The sequence below is a fragment of the Anarrhichthys ocellatus genome, unplaced genomic scaffold (genome assembly GCF_004355925.1).
Source record: "Anarrhichthys ocellatus isolate YVR2014 unplaced genomic scaffold, GSC_Weel_1.0 scaffold78, whole genome shotgun sequence".
NCBI classification, from domain to species: Eukaryota; Metazoa; Chordata; class Actinopteri; order Perciformes; family Anarhichadidae; genus Anarrhichthys; species Anarrhichthys ocellatus.
This window is the reverse complement of record NW_022280108.1, coordinates 2,256,814-2,272,966: the sequence shown is the minus strand read 5'-3', so window position 1 is coordinate 2,272,966 and position 16,153 is coordinate 2,256,814. Positions and strand designations below refer to the sequence as shown.

At 44.3% G+C, this 16,153-nt stretch overlaps 1 protein-coding gene across 1 annotated transcript in view; it reads left to right on the top strand.

The window, feature by feature from the left end:
- The first annotated feature begins 401 nt into the window (after nucleotides 1–401).
- Nucleotides 402–16,153, top strand: part of klf5l (Kruppel like factor 5 like) — a 24,119-nt gene continuing 8,367 nt past the window's right edge. The window contains exons 1-3 of the mRNA XM_031874152.1: nucleotides 402–653; nucleotides 12,605–13,532; nucleotides 14,859–14,918. Of these exons, the coding sequence (XP_031730012.1) occupies nucleotides 513–653; nucleotides 12,605–13,532; nucleotides 14,859–14,918 (1,129 nt within the window). The 5' untranslated portion in view covers nucleotides 402–512. The remainder of the gene's footprint in view (nucleotides 654–12,604; nucleotides 13,533–14,858; nucleotides 14,919–16,153) is intronic.

The window sequence follows — 16,153 nt, the reverse complement described above, 5'->3', positions numbered from 1 at the left end:
AAGAACAAAAATGAAAGGCAGTAATTTATACATGAAAAAAGACAAATCATAAGCAGCTCATTTTGGTTTTATGGCTTTCATCACATCAGAGGAGAATTTATAAAAAATAAATTGAGATCAGTATGACTGCAGAGATCAAGATTGTATTTGTCGCTGCACGATCGTGTGTGTGCGTGCGTGCGTGCGTGCGTGTGTGTGTGTGTGTGTAGTTGAGGAGACAACAGTGCCTGATGCCCTCCAGTTGGTTTTCCTTCTTCCTCAGAGTCTCTCAGGTGAGTCCCGCCTCCCTCCACGCAGCTGATTGGACCAGGAGACTCATCCTCTGCTCTCATTGGCTCGCTTCGCTGCAGGGTCCATACTTGAGCTCAGGTAAAACCTACCTGTGGCCCAAAAGAGAGGGGAGGGCTGTGGAATAACTGCGTAGCTTTCAGCTGAATTAAAGGCGCATTTACCCGCAATAAATCTCTATGTGTTTATAACCAAAACTCACAAGAAGATAAGAAACCGGTCTGATGGCAGCGAGGGTAGGACTGGCCATGAATCCGCCGCACACGACAGACGAGAGGGCGGTTTTCACGCAGCTGAAGCCCGTGAGGATGCCCGGAGCAGACGGCGCCGAGGAGGCGTCCGTGTTTGAGGACGTCAAACCTGGGGTGAGAGTCACCGCCGACCCGCTGAGGATGGCATTTTATTGGCTGTTTCCATAACGTTACCTCCGCTGACATGTTAGAACAGGCGGTGCTGCTGCAGCTGCTGCTTCAGTCACAATAAAAGGTCCTTTTGATGAAACACAAAGCTTCTAATGAGCAGTTAATTACCACTGAGCTGCGTGTTGGTTATCAGGCTGCGTTTACCTGAGAAAGGACGCAGCTCACCTGTATCAGGTAGGCGGGTTAAAGTCCTCCACAGACACCTGAGAACGCAGGTAAAGTTCACCTGGAAGCTGTAGAGCAACTAGTGGCAGCTCTGCCATACAAAGCATTCAAATCAAACTTTATTTGTATTCCTCTGATGCTAGTTACATTTATTCTAGTCGTATAAAGATGCTATTATTCAGTTGTTAAGACTTATATGAAATCAATACACATAAAGCACTCGCATTGAATGCATTTATTCTAAATATTCTGTGTAATCAGGCCGACAGTTGCAGACAACATCTTTATGGGGAAACAGGCTGATTGTTGTTCGTGTTACACCTGCTTTACATTAGTTGTGTGGTTATTACACTGCTGGTTCTTCTTATTGTGGTTACTACACACGCTAAGCTTGTTTACAGAGGTGTTTATTATGTGTATTTATACAGCACATCTCAGCAACACCGATGTTTACATGAAACATCAGAAGCATCGAGACAAAGTGCAAAAGAAACGCATCATAAAAGGACATTTACTTACAGTTAAAATCACTAAAGAGCCAAGAGAATACAACATCAAAACGAGTTCAAATAGAATATAAGTGTGAAATGCAAGAATATAAGTGACAGCACAGAGAGATGAATAATTATTTCTTTAATAAAAAGCAGCAGCAAACAGAGAAGTCATTCAAAAGTGGACACATGCTGTTTCCTCAAGTGATGGTGACGTCCTGCCTGCAGAAGATGAGCGGTCATCGGATGTGATCACATGATGCAGAGCAGGTTGAATTTTAGACAATTCTGCAAAATGGTGTCTTCTCCATCCACCATCGCATTACTCTAGATCTGCAGAGGATACTCGGTGAATGCTCTGAAGCCAGATATGTGGCTAATCGCAGCAGAGCCGTGACGGCTGTTAACAGTTAAATGGCTGTGAATGTTTGCGTGCTCACAACAGACAGAAACCAGAAGCCTCGGTACGGCGCTGGTGTTTGGTAAACAGACCCTGAGACCCGAGGCTCACGGCCCTCTGCTCCTCACACAGGACCACCAACAGTTTGAGAGCTTGAAGATGTTTGCTTTGGTCACTCTTGGTGCTTTTTCTCAGTGCTGATACATGTGGATGTGATGCAGTCTGTTTCATGTGATCCAAAGAAAGCTTCATGTGTTGCCGGGCTCATGGTGTAGATAGTTTTTATAGTGCAAACTTAGAATCATAGACTGGAGATAAGAAGTGGACGTACTTATCATGACGTCACCCATTGGTTCTTGGACTGATGTTTTGAAGCCTCTAGTTCGGCGATTTGGCCGTCGCCATGTTGTTTTTTCCGCAACCAATGAACAGGAAGTGACCATATCTTGACTGAGGAGGAGTGACGTAGAGACGACGTATACGTCTCTGGTAGCAACCTGTCAATCACTTTGTAGCCCCGCCCTAAAGCATCCCTTGCTTTATGGTCTATTTGACTCTAAATGGACCATAATGTACTAAATGAACATCATGCTGTATTGAAGAAGACTTGAAACTAGAGATTGAGACCATAAACTCATGTTTACAATGTTTACTGAGGTAATAAATCAAGAGAGAAGTAGAGTCATTTCCTCATAGACTTCTATACAACCAGAGGAGTCGCCCCCTGGTGGACACTAGAGAGAATGCAGCTTTAACACATGAAGCTTTGGCTTCACTTTCCAGATCTGGAGGTTGCCGTCTGGTTAGATTGAAACGGTCACATGCTGGGGCTGTTTTGAACCTACTTTATTGGCATTGTCAACTGGACAGCTGTGATCATTACAATCGAACCAACATGTCCTTGCAGCAGTCGAACCTCATTGCATTGCAGTGTTACTCAGTCATTACATTTTACTTTGACAGGAGTATTTGTAATGTCTTGTCTTTCTTCTTTCTATGCCGACAAGTGTTGCAGATTCTCTCAGCACAATGAATTCTTTTCTCCAGGTTTTATTCTCTTGTGTCTCTTGTGTGATGTTAAAAACACCGTGTAGCTTCTCCGCCTACCTTGCTGCAGATGGATGTCGCCCGAAATGACATGTCATAAACACAGAAGTATTTTATAGCCTAAACGAACTGGATTGTGGGATGCCATGAATCACGATGTAACGCAGCTGAAAACCTGATCACAGCGTTTAAGTCGTCAATCATTCACTCGAGCATCATGAGACAAATTGGAGTCTTGTTTGCGTGACAGTCCTCTTGATAGTTATTTGACAACTTACAAGGACACATTTTAACATGAAAACATCATGCGATGCTGCGTCTCTGCAACAACACCGTTTGTGTCGCTTCTGTTGTGCTCAAGACAAAAAGAAGGCCGACATTCAGCCGCGTTCTCTCTCGTGTCTCGTTGCTGCAAACATGGCGCGCTTCATGTTATGCAAAGCATGACTTTGACAGGAACAAAGGAGTCGGCTTAAGTGAAATAGTTGCCCCCCCCAGGCAAATTAAAGCCAACCGCAGCTGGAGAGGGTTCACCTTACGTGCTCTTGATTCACCGTGAATGTGCAGGAAGACGGTTTCTCAAACACATTCCTCACAGATACTCAGGTCGCTCTCTGTACATTTCATCCTCTCTCTTCCTCCGACTATAACTTAGTGTCAAACACAGGGTTTCCCATTTGAGCAGAGCACGACAGAGAGTTCTGTGTAAACGCTTTCTCTTTTTGTTGTGTCATTGTGTTGGTGTTTTGAAGAGCGCTTCACGGAGCCGGTGTCGTGACAGCAGTATGTTGCCCGACCTGTCTGAGCAGAGCCCGCATCTCCACAGGCCAACTCTGGGCTAAGAGTCAGGATGATAAAAGAATCATGAGAAAAGTCACAGCAGCAGTGAGAGGCTGCTGAGGCTCGTCAAACATGCAGGTCTTTGGTTCCCCCGAGCATCGATGTCTTCACCCTTTTGATCCGTGTTTGTGTGTCTAAATGTTTCCTTTTCCTGCCGAGTAAGCAGTCAGTAAATGAACTCGCTGATCTTTTTTGTGACATCTGTGTCCGTGATGTTTTCCCACACTTGTTTATAAATGAAGTTCATGAGGAGCGGATACTCAAAAGAAGGAGTGAAATTACATTTGGTGCACTTGAGCTTTTCCTTCAAAGTGTTTTTCTTCTCTTGTGTCGATAAGCTGTGAGCTCAGCATCAGATCACCTTCTCTTAGCTCATGCTGTGGTCTCCACCAGCTGCTACATGTTCCAGTTTGTTGACCCAAACCTCGACAGTAAGGGTGGCACTAGGCACCTATTGTTTTGCCATCAGGAGGAAACACTTTTTATCAAATACAAACAAATTTATTTCACATTTCACTATTTGTGGCATTAGTAATATTTCATATTTTGCTGTCACTCTTGCATAACTTGTGTTTCTTGAGGTATTCGGTTATTTTAGAGCCCAGTTGATCTCAGAAACAGAGCAGTGACTCTGTGTGTGTTGTGTACAGTAGAGTAGTAGTATGTTAATGGAGTAACGGTGTCATTTGAACCACACTAATGAACGGGCCGGATGACTGGTGATGTGAGACCACAGTGATTATTTAAAGAGGTCAACGTCGACGTCCAGTGTTAATGTTTAGTCTGAGATGTTTCTGCAGTCACCAGACATCACCTGGATTTAATGATAAGATTTTTCATCAGCTGCCATTCCATGAAGGGACATGTACTTTAGTCTATACAGTATCAGAAAACAGTAGTACAGTACCCATCACTAGTTCCTAGACCCCAGTGAGACTTAAAAAATGCATCTTTGGTCCAAAGCTTAAGATGTTCCCGTTACCTACGTATAATACAAATCAGTGGCATTTATTTCCTTCAGAAGTGACTTTAAATGTGTGCGTCATACTTACAAAAACAAAAGAAACTTCTTGTACGAGCACTAACTTTCTGTCAGCCACAGACTGAAGGTTGTCGGCTCATCAAAACATTTGTCTGGAGTATTTTGAAAATTCTTTTTCTTCCAAGCAGTCCATGTTTTCTTCTGGAATCAATCTGTTCATGGACCGCAGCAGTAATGGCAGAATAAGTAACTGATATGAAACCTATTTCCAGATTCTTTTGTCGTGAAATCACCAAAAGCTTTTCCTGTTAGACCGAGCGCAGACGGGAGAAGTTACAGAGTAACTTTGTGGCGTACACGTCAAGAGTGTGTAGGCAGTCACGCATAATGATTCCTGAAGATCAATACTCTGATATGGTTTCGATTGGTTTCCAGTGTGTTATTTTAATGTCCCGGGATTGTACAGGGACCTCCTTTTGTTTGACTTTATGTCACGGGCCAGACTGACCCTCCTCCACATGTTCTCCTGTCACGTCAGCCTTCCATTAGTGAATCCTCTTGACGTCTTCTTTCAGGCCCTTGTTGCCGACGGATATGTTTCAGGCTGCTGACGGCTGAAATGGTTTTGGTTTGACTAATGATTTGACTTTCCAGAGCAACACACGCAGCTGCTTTGCATCTGAGCAAGCGTCTGCTGACAACGAGTCTAAGCTCGCAGCACTCACCGACTCTTCATTTGAGCAAACGTGATTCATTTGTTTGGTTCCTTCTCGGGGACTAAACATTTGGGACGATGGACCTAATTTAGAATTAATGTCTCTCCTTCTGCTGGTATCTGTGATTTGGTATCATTAAACACAACATAAAGAGTTCCCTCATATCCTCCCGTCCATGAACCTGGCTATTAAATAGCTCATCTCATCTCAGATCCATGCAAACACGATTCGTCAAAGAAATTGGCTTTTTTGCACATGGAATCGTTTTTTACTGAGAGGTTTTATTCATCTGTGGTGAACGTGCATCTTATTGGAAAAGAGTGTCATTACTGGCTGATAAACATGTTTTTCATTTCATCCTGTTGCATCTGCAGACCCATAAACCAGCCTGATCCTCCTGCAGAGTGTCAGTTCACCAGCAGACCAATCAGAAACCCACTAGAGTTGTTGAGTCTAATGATGTCATCCGTACCCATCATGCCCAGTCGTGTCTCTGTCCCAGACAACGCACGCCGCCCGCAGACAGTCCTACTCTACTGTTTCCTAATGCCTGTGGTCTGCAAACTCATCTATTGTTAGCTGCAAAATCTCTTTAACGACTGCCACTGTTGAATAAAAAACATTAGGTGAAATCATTTTGTGATGAGCGAAGAAGTCTTCCAGTATCTCTAAACATGTAGCTACGTACAGGATGGAGGGATGTTCGCCTTGGCCCAACAAAATGCCGCAGCGATAATTCATTTCAAATGAAAACACCAGTAGAGGAGCTCCCCCGTCTTACTGCAAGCTACATTGGAGAAGTCTGTTTTGTGGGACGATAAAAGAACAAAGAGTGACAAGAAATAAGAGACAGAAATAATACGACGCGAGAGAGAAGTTATAGTCTGGATGAACTGTTAACCTGAACAGAAGGATGTTGCAGTTCAGCTCCAAAGAACTCAAAATGATTTGTGTTTTATGATTAATGGCGAAGAAGAGAACTGTTCCCATACATTCATGATTTACCTTATGTGTGTGGGGATGTATGAACATACAGTATGTTGGGATACATATATATCTTCCTTTATGGACATGTGTGTAAATCATACATACTTTTGCATAAAAGCGTCATATGTTTAACACCAGTAACTTCAAAAACAAAGGCCTCATTTATAAGAAGTGTTTGGTTTCTCAAGTATAATAGACGTATGAAGGTATTATCAAATGTTTGATCAAAATATATCAATACCCGACTTTCCCAGAAGAGCCACAGTGGATTCCGTCCAGTTGCCTCTTGTCTTTACTCGGCCCCGTCCTGTGAAGCCGATGCCTCCGTATCTCTCCCTCTATCAGCAGCCATAAACCGTTACCACCGTCTCAAGGGTTTTGTTTTCGTGATTTCTGCTCTGTTGATTGGCAGCGAGCAGACCGGGGGGGGGGGGGGGGGCCGACACTATCAGCTTTTTTATGGAGATCCAAAGGCGAACGCCCGCGTTTTGCCTGCATTCCCAAGAGCCATAAAGGCAAACTGGTGTGCAGACGCAGCCATTTGTTTAGCAGTTATCAGGGGGAGGGGTCTGATGAAGATGGCCGACCTGGTGGCTTGGAGGCTTTTGAGGAAGAGGAGAGCGGTCAGAGTGTTGCTTTTATTGATTTGTTTTCGGTTCAGTAGGAGTCTGGCATACGTAGACGTGGTTTAACCATCTGTTGAGGATTTCATAGATAATCCCAATAAGCTACATTTAAGATGAATAGCTATATTTCTAGTAAATATGTCAAAGGAAGAATTGTTTTTGTAATCAGGACAAAGGATTCAGAAGAGGAGGAGGAAAGCCTCGGTTATTCTCCCAAACGGACGGGTTCCAGCTACGTACCCTCGTGCAACGGTTCGTACGGTATCTATCGCAAAGTTACTCCTCGTTTTTACTGCGTTTTCCTACGATGTCAATTTCTGCTTTTTCAAAATAAACTTCCACAGGAAACTACTGAGTTAGGTTCAGAAAAATATCATCGTTTGGGTTCAAATTAACCACGAAAGTGTTGCGACTAACGAATAAATCAACGTTCGTTCTGATATGTACAGATCAGCACCCGCCAATCCGTTCAATGAGAGCAGAGCCCTGATTGGTTGGACAGGTTGGTTCTCTGACAGCATGTTGGGTTTTAAACCGTGATCTTCCATCAGGAGGCCGCTGTTCTTCCCCGTGGGAAACAAGAAGTCAATGTTGATTTATTTGTCACGTAACTTGCATACTTCAGTAACTGCACGTCCGTAGTTGTTTTAACCCAAAAGACGAACCTAACTAAGTAGTTTAGTTGCTTAAACCTAACTAAGTTATTTCCTGTGAAAACGTATACAAGTAACGGACAAAAATTGACACTTGTTGCTGGACTTGAGAAAAATGAGAATTAACCTTTTGTAAAATATCATAGGAACAACAAGATGTTCAGTGTGATGGAGCTTCGAGTCTCTGCGAGCTGATTTTCATGCTGTTGGTGCACCAGATGGAAACTAGTAACTGTGAGGATTATGAGGGGGGGAAAACCCAATTTAGAAATGTTAAACACTGATATGATAAACATGGATAGCAGTTTTCTGTGCAGTAAATGAGACGAAAGTTCTGTTAGGATGGATGTCAGATTAGCTGGAAGTGTGGAAACTCCCACTCCATCCCATAAACCTGAACACAACTGATAAGAGACTGTTATCGGGCAGAAGGACTCATAGCGGAGCAGTTGTCCATGTTCTCCAATTATTAACCAGGTCTTAGCCCCAAGATATTGTACTTGTTTACCACGTAAAATCATACAAAGACATTTTGAATCGTAGTTCATCGACTAGTTTCCTTTGAGGTTGCCGGGCCTCTTGTGTAATGTGTCTGCGATCGTTAACGTAACTTACAAGGCTCTTTCTAGAATACTTGGAGGACAAACACTAAATAAACACCCACACCTTCTTATTGAAAATGGCAGGATTTCCCTTTAGCTCTCAGAAATTATTAATAATAATAATAATAATGATGAAGTTCATGGGATTGAAATAGAGTCAGTGTTCTTTATTGACCTGACCAGAGATATTACTTAGGAAGAGGAGGTACTTAAGGGACTCATTATACAAGATCTTTCTTGATCTAGAGGTTTGCTGTGCATGTGTGCAAAGTCAGTGGCACAGTTCATCAAATTTAGGAGAATTATTTGTGCATTTCTCCGATTATGCTAGTGCATCTTATAGACATGCATGACCACCCTTCAACTTCAGCATATCTTCAGACTGCATGCAGACTTGTGAGAAAACCGGCTCGCTGTTAAGTCTGCTCACTCTACCAGCCCACTGCATATTTGTGTTATGCACACAACTGCTCTGTAACATGAGTATTAATGTGATATCTCATTAGAAAGCTACGGTTCTTGTAATTCGAGTTATGCAAACCATTTCAAGATACAATAACAACAGCAGGTACAGTTAACGTCTCTGTCAAACAAGCACTCCAAAAATAGCCGATAAAATATCACCGTGACTCACCGATTATGATCCATAACGTCCCCCTCGTGCATGCTAGTCCAGCAAAAACGGTCTTGCTAGGTGGCTAAGGGTCCACTCGATCGAATCCAGTGAAAGATTTAGTCCAAAACACATTAGTACGTCCATAAAGACCCACAGGGGGCTGTTGCATCATTTCAAATTAGCCAGCAGATATGATAACTCGCGATCATATTTCGGGCATAACTTCACCTTCCGTGTCAACAGAGCGGAGATTTTGATCGCAAAATGGAGCCTGCATTCTGCCGGTTAGATTGACACCTCATTTGACCCAATAGGAGCTTCTATAGCCCGGCCACAGTCTGGAACAGCCAACGAGAGTCCGCTTTGAAAGACAATGCCCACCTCTCTTCTTTGGGTATAGCTCGAGCCAATCGCAACAGATCCTGTTCAAACTCAGGCTCCACATAGCCAATGAAATTACGAAGCCAAGGACATGCAGATTTATCAGATTGAATGCTGGGAAAGTTTTCTAACCTGAACTGGAAACCATGAGTCAAGTTCCTGGGACAGAGTGTGAAGACTAAAGTCTGGTTCATGAGAATTTTCAAGAATCTGTGAAAGTTGATAATGGTTGAATATGATATAGTTATCCATACATCAACATAAATGAACTATAGTTTGAATTTTGAACACGTAGTATATTCATTTTGACGTGGTGATGCGAGCCTGAGCCTCCAAATGCGTTTTTACGCGGCCGCACTCTTAGTAAACCATGTGTAAAATATTAGTTTTCTGTTGTGTTGTTATCAAATTTTAACTTATACTAGGTGTCATGACTGTTGGCTGTCAAAGGAGAGTCTTTTCAAGCCTGTCAGTCCCAGCCATAGATAGCTGCTGCCATCTGTTGGCCAAAACAAATCTAGGCGGAAGTAAAATGCTTCTTTTTCAGTGTGTTGTAAAGGCCATAGCTCAATGCTAGTAGCACTTACGGTGATTCTGACTGATTGTGAAGAAACTTCAGAGTGTTGCCGTTCAATCGAGACTAAAACCATACATGTACTCCCAATGGTTCAATAACAGCTGTCAGTTTACTTTGGGTACGCGGTTGATAGGCGTTTTAGGCAAATTATGCAGGAATGAGAAGAGGCTTTAAAGAAACTGCAGCCCAACATCGTCTCTGCTTGTGCAGCGAGGAGAAGAGGCTGAAATAGGTGAAATGTCACCAGCGAAAAAACATGCAAGTGAATAGGAGAACAGAGGTTGACAGCAAGAGGGATCGACAGCAGGGGAAGCGACCAAGGGCACCCGAGGGAGGCACACAGGAGGGAGGAGGGAGGAGGGAAGGAAACAAGAGAGGCTGTTTTTGTTTTTTCTCATCAAGTCAATCAGTGTCCATGAACACGAAACCAATAGATTGCATTTCCTGACTGTTTCTCAACCTGCCACGATACCCGGCTCAGCAATTACCCTCCAACATTTGTGTATGAAAATATATCAGCAGGTTATTGATGGAGGGATCGGGTGTGTGTGTGTTGATGGCGCTGCAGAATGATAGCGTTGAAACGGGCCTTTTCTCTGCTGCTTTCTGCTCCCGTTGAGCTGCTGGACTCGACCTCCAGCCCGTCAGCACCTCGTTAGGTCATTCGTCCCGAATCATCCGGTTCAGCAGGACTCCGCTGTGCCCTCTGGGTTCTGGTTTCTTTAGCTCCCACTGATCCGGATAAATTGCACAAAGTACAGTTTGTTAAAGTTTCATATGTTTAATGATTATCAGCATTTTTCCTGTCTGCTATCTGTATAATCGACGTTGTGTAAAATGTTCTGTGTTTTCTATGAGTTGTGTGCAGCTTCCTGGTCAGCAGTTACTTTGAGTCCTCTCTGATCTCCCCGTCAGATAATAATCAATATCGGTTTCATAATCAGCCGCTCACTTTCTTTCCTCACCTTGTTTTCTCTCCTTGTTGGCCCTCACTTCCTTCTCGTTCTCTTTTTTTGTTTGGCTCTTTCCTTCCTCTCCTCATCCTCTCCTCATCCTCTCTCTGTTGTCACTGTGACCATCAGAATCTTTTTGTCTGCCGGGTCTATTTTTACCAGACGTTCTTTAACTTTCCTTCAGCCTTTGTTTGGTTCGCTGCTTTTTTTCTTTCTTTTGTTCGTCTTCACGGTTGAAACCGCTTCCATCGGCCACGCCCACAGAGGGAACTCTCCGTCTGCGTGTCTGTGTGGAGCAGAGAGTGTGTGTGTTGGCAAGTTACTGTGAATTTGGACGTGCTTGCCTTCATTTGTGTACATTTGTGCAAACATATGTTTGTGTGTGTGTGTGTGTGTGTGTGTGTGTGTGTGTGTGTGTGTGTGTGGTCTCTGCAGCACAGATTCTTCATGTAACGGCTGGTTCACCTCTAAAGGAGTGAATCTCTGCTTCACAGACTCTGAATGACACACACACACACACACACACACCAGTTGATCAGGATTAAGATCAGATCTTCTCAAAGGAAGAGGAAAATACCTGCTATTTATTTTCGTACACGCTCCTCCACCTGTCTGGTCTTGTTGCTTAAAAGCTCTTCTCTGTATTTCCACACATTTGTCACCCGTCACACAAGTAGATCTGGTCCGATTTGATTGACAGTTGCATCTCCCTGGTAACAGAATCTAACAACAACAACTGTCTTCAGATGTCAAACCAGTGAGAAGAGCACAAATAGAAACACACAAACAGAAAGGTTTGTCAGAAAGCAGTGCGTTTATGTCCGACTCCATCATCTATAATCAAAAGATGATAAAGAAAATAGATTCCAAAGCTATATTTACTTCATTCGATTATGAAAATAGTTGGGGCTGTTTGTCTGTTGATGGACTGATCCATTAGTCGAATAATCGTTGCAGCTCGAGTAGAGTGAGATCTCTAAACGATCGTATGAATCGGCCTCACAGCTCACCCAGCGATCAGCTGATGAGTGACATTCACACACAAATCAATGACACCAGTAGCTCTTCTACGTTTACGGATTTGAATTCCAACCAAACCAACAACAGTTCCCTGATGAATGCGTCTCCAAACATGCAGCAGGTGATAATTAGTGAGACATGTTGCAGCCCTGAAGGCTAAAGGAGTAAGATCCAGGTGAGCAGAGGTGAAATGCTTCTCTAGCGTTGGATGATTGTCAGGGCACTGAGCTCCACTGGGAAGCAGGAATGTGAGGCATGAAGGAGGAGGAAGTCCTGCTACCAACTTCTCTTAAACTTGTCTTTTATCCTTTCTTCATAGTTGTCATTCTATTGTAATTCCTGTGCAGCTTCCTCTCTCTCACCCCTACAGTGTGTGTCTTTCTATTAACTACCTCCACCTTATCACCATCTGCAGCCCATTACTCTCACTGAATAATTCCCTCAGTTAAACAAATACAATGTCCACGTCCATGTTGAACAAATACTGTGACAAACAGCTGCTGCTGTGGATGTTTCCACCGTGTTCACCGAAAGCTTCTCAAGTCAATCGAAACATGTTGTTATCCAAAGCCTCAGGATGTCAACATGAAATGCTCCGGTGGTATTTTATACTTTGGTAGTTTCCACACATTAAATTCACACAGGGAGACCCGCTCTGATACGCACAGTTACGTAGGATATAGGGCTGGGTGATCAATATGATCATTTATTGTAAAGGAATCATTTTGTGGGTGATACAAAATAACTAGTTTTACACTCAGTCTTAAGGAGTTAACAAGGAAGGGTTGTTGTAAACTGCAGTTTCCTTTAACCTTGTCTCTCCTCTGTTCCTTTCCAGGTTCGATTAGAGTTGGACAAATACCTCCCCCAGGTCAACAGTCCTCTCTTGAGTAACCTGATCGATTCTGTCGACAAGAAATACAGACGAGACAGCGCCTCCGTGGTCGACGACTTCTTCTCCGAGGACAAAATGGCTGCTCCTTACAGCCTCAACATCAACTTCATCCTTCCCAGCACCACCCACCTCCGCACGGGCCTCTACCGGCACAACACCAAGACTCTCACGCCGCAGCAGATCAAGACGGAGCCCGGGCTGGAGGTGCCCTGCTCCATCTCCTCCTCCTCCAGCACCCAGGCCCTGCCGGACTTCACCTCCGTCTTCAGCGTGCCGCCCGTAGTCAACAACGGGTTCATCAAGCCGGACATGAGCTGTGGCGTGGTGGTGAGTGTCCCTGCAGGATCCCAGCAGCAGCAGCCAAATCTGGACACAGAGCTTCACATCGGCCCCCCGGCCCCCCAGCCGCAGATCTACCACATGCCCATCACCAGCTGCGCTGACCTCACCATGACTCTGTCGCACGCCAGCCCGTCGGCACACGCCTCCACGAGCGGCAGGACCATGCTGAACCTCTGCAACGTTGCATCCAACGGCAACTACATGATGGCGGAGCACCAGCTACAGCAGCACCACGGTTACTACCAGGCCTCGCCGACCGGCTCATCCCAGCACACGGCGCCCCACAGCCTGCCGCCCTCACCGCCAAACTCTCAGCCAGGGAGCCCGGACGGTCAGGCGGAGCTGCTCAGGTTAGCGCCACACCTTATGCCACAGTACCAGCAGCGCCTGGACGGGATAAAGGTGACGGGGTTGTCTCCACACGCCATGCTGATGACACATGGACAGGGTGTCCTGACGGGTCCCAAATACAACAGGCGGAACAACCCAGAGCTGGAGAAGAGGAGGATCCACTTCTGTGACTACCCAGGTCGGTGTTTTATCTGCATTTAACTTTAGAATATATCACAGTAAAACCGTTGCCTCACAGCAAGATGGGCCCAGGTTCGATTCCCGGGCTAGACGGGCCTTCTGCGTGGTGATTGCATGTTCAGCGTTGGCTTCCGGAGATGCAGCTTAGGTTAGTTGATTGCCCCTTGGTGTGGATGTGAGCGTGAATGGTTCTCCGTCTCTATGTGTCATCGGCTCCACACCCCCCGCGACCCTGAACAGGAAAAGCAGTTAAACATAGTGGATGGATGGACAGTCAAACACATTTGTCAAAATATAAGAATAATTTAGCATAGAGTTAAATGATAATCCTCTCCTGGTCTTCTGCTTTTGTCAAGGATTTGACATTGTCATGAAACGAAACAGATTTTTCTACCAGTCCCTGAATTTAAGGTATCTTACTTACTCTATCATTTGCATGCTGTATCATTGGCCAGTAACAAATGCACTCTCTGCACGTGATCACATTTGTGCGAGTTAAAAGTGAAGACGTTAAACCTCTCGGCAGCAGTACCTTGGTTGTTGCACGCCGCTCAGTTCTTGCCACTGCTTTCAAAGTTGAATCAGTTTGACGTTTTGTGTGAGCGAACTGTCAACGTGCAGCAGATGAGATCACCTGAAATAGATGGAAAGGGCGATTCGTGCACTCAAACCCTTCCTGATTGTCAGGTTCTTACGTCTCACTGGGTAAATTGTGTTTGTGCTAAACTGAAATACTTAACTCGCAGTCATTTCCAGGCTTTTTAGTTTCTTTTCCAGGAGCTGTTCCTTTTCTTTTCCTGTGTTGGGGACGCTACCTATGATAACGTGCACCTTAGGCAACATGCAAATCTGCCCATATTGAATCATTTTTAACACGAGACACTCACAGAATCACAAGCGAGAGCCCTGCACGATTCCCTGGGCTTTATTAACAGTTTGACGCACAAATGAAAACATGTTTCAGCCACTCCGAGTCGGTTCAAAATGCTTTCTACCGATGTACTGTTGTGTAAATAAGCTCCGCCCCCAAAGCAAAAGCACAAATGCAAATCTGTCAGTAAAATATTGGCTCTTCTTGCATGTCGCAAACAGAATCCAGGTTGCTAGCGTGCTTTATAACACACTGCAAAAAGTGTATGAGACCAATCATTTGAAGTGGTCCATTTGTGTTTGTGAGTGGGTCGGGCCTGGGTTCGTCCACTGATACAAACCCACTCTAGAAACAGCACGTTTTCTCCTTCGTGGACAAAGTCAACTTTGCGTCCGTGGAGAACATTTGAGCCGTCAGCCAATCTCACGATCTGTCTTTGTGATGTCTTTTCAGGCTGCTCCAAAGTTTACACAAAGAGCTCTCATCTGAAGGCACACCAGAGGACGCACACAGGTAAGAAAACACTTCTCCGTGGGTTGAACTTGAAGTGGTGTTTTTCTGCCATGACATAGAATGTATCTCTGCTATCAGCTGTCTGACGGGTCTGTTCCAGCTACGACTTTATCTACTAACAGTTCACTCAGAGACTCTTTAGAGGAAGTCATTGGGTTTCCACAGCAGACACCAGGGTCCAAATTGGAGAAGAAAATGTAAAATCACATTTTAAGTTCTGAGAATCTGGAATCTGGTCGACGTTTTGTTTTGTCTTGTCTTGAGGTCTCTTCAAATTCTCAACATTGATGAGGATTTGGAAGAAGTTGCACAAACTCACACCTGTGTGCTGCCTTGTGAAATCCCATTCACGAACTCGTTCTGTCTAAACTAATCCTGGGAGTCAGTCTCATCACTGGAACTATTGAGCTCACAGCTCACTTGTCTTCAGCTTATTTATTTGTATTTTCCATATTTTGTCACATTGCCAGTTTCGATACACCCAGTAACTAAAACAGAACACAATGAAGAGTAAAACAACATCGAGGCTAAAGAGTTTGTGCCTGCTCATACCTGTTCTCTGTGCTCCCTCATAGAGAGAGAACAAAGAGGGAGGGAGGAGGGTAGGATGAAGGAAAGAGGGGGAAAGGAGAGGGAAGACGTGCTGTAAAAACGAAGGACAAACCAGTTACTCCTGCTTTTCAGAGGAGGAAGGAGGAGGAAGGTTGGGGGGGGGGTTGCAGAATGGGGGAAGGTTTCGATGTGTTTCCCTTCTGTAAGATGAAACCTGTGGACTCCCGGCAGCGTCAGACCTGGATTTTGGAGATTTACTCATGCGATAAAAGCCGCAGTGAGAAAACAGTGAGGGAGAGAAAGACTGAACACGTGAGCGACTGTGTGAAGAGAAACAGGTCTCTCTATTCTCATAAATAGATAAGATGGAACTTTATGGATCCCAGTGGGGAAGTTGGGTTTGTTGCAGCAGCATACAAATAAACTGTGGAAGCAAAAGACAAACAGACTGTAAAGTATGAGTGAGAATAGTAAACAAGACAATACAATAAAGTAAGTGAAGGAAGTCAGAGAGGAAAGACTGTTGAGAGTTTTACACAGATGTCATGTATGGATATACTGTATATATATATCATGGGATATTAGAGGTTTCTCATGAATATTATTCTTTAAAACCAGATGAACACTTTGTCTTTGACATACTACTATAGCACAATCATCTTAATGCACAGCTGCTAATTCTT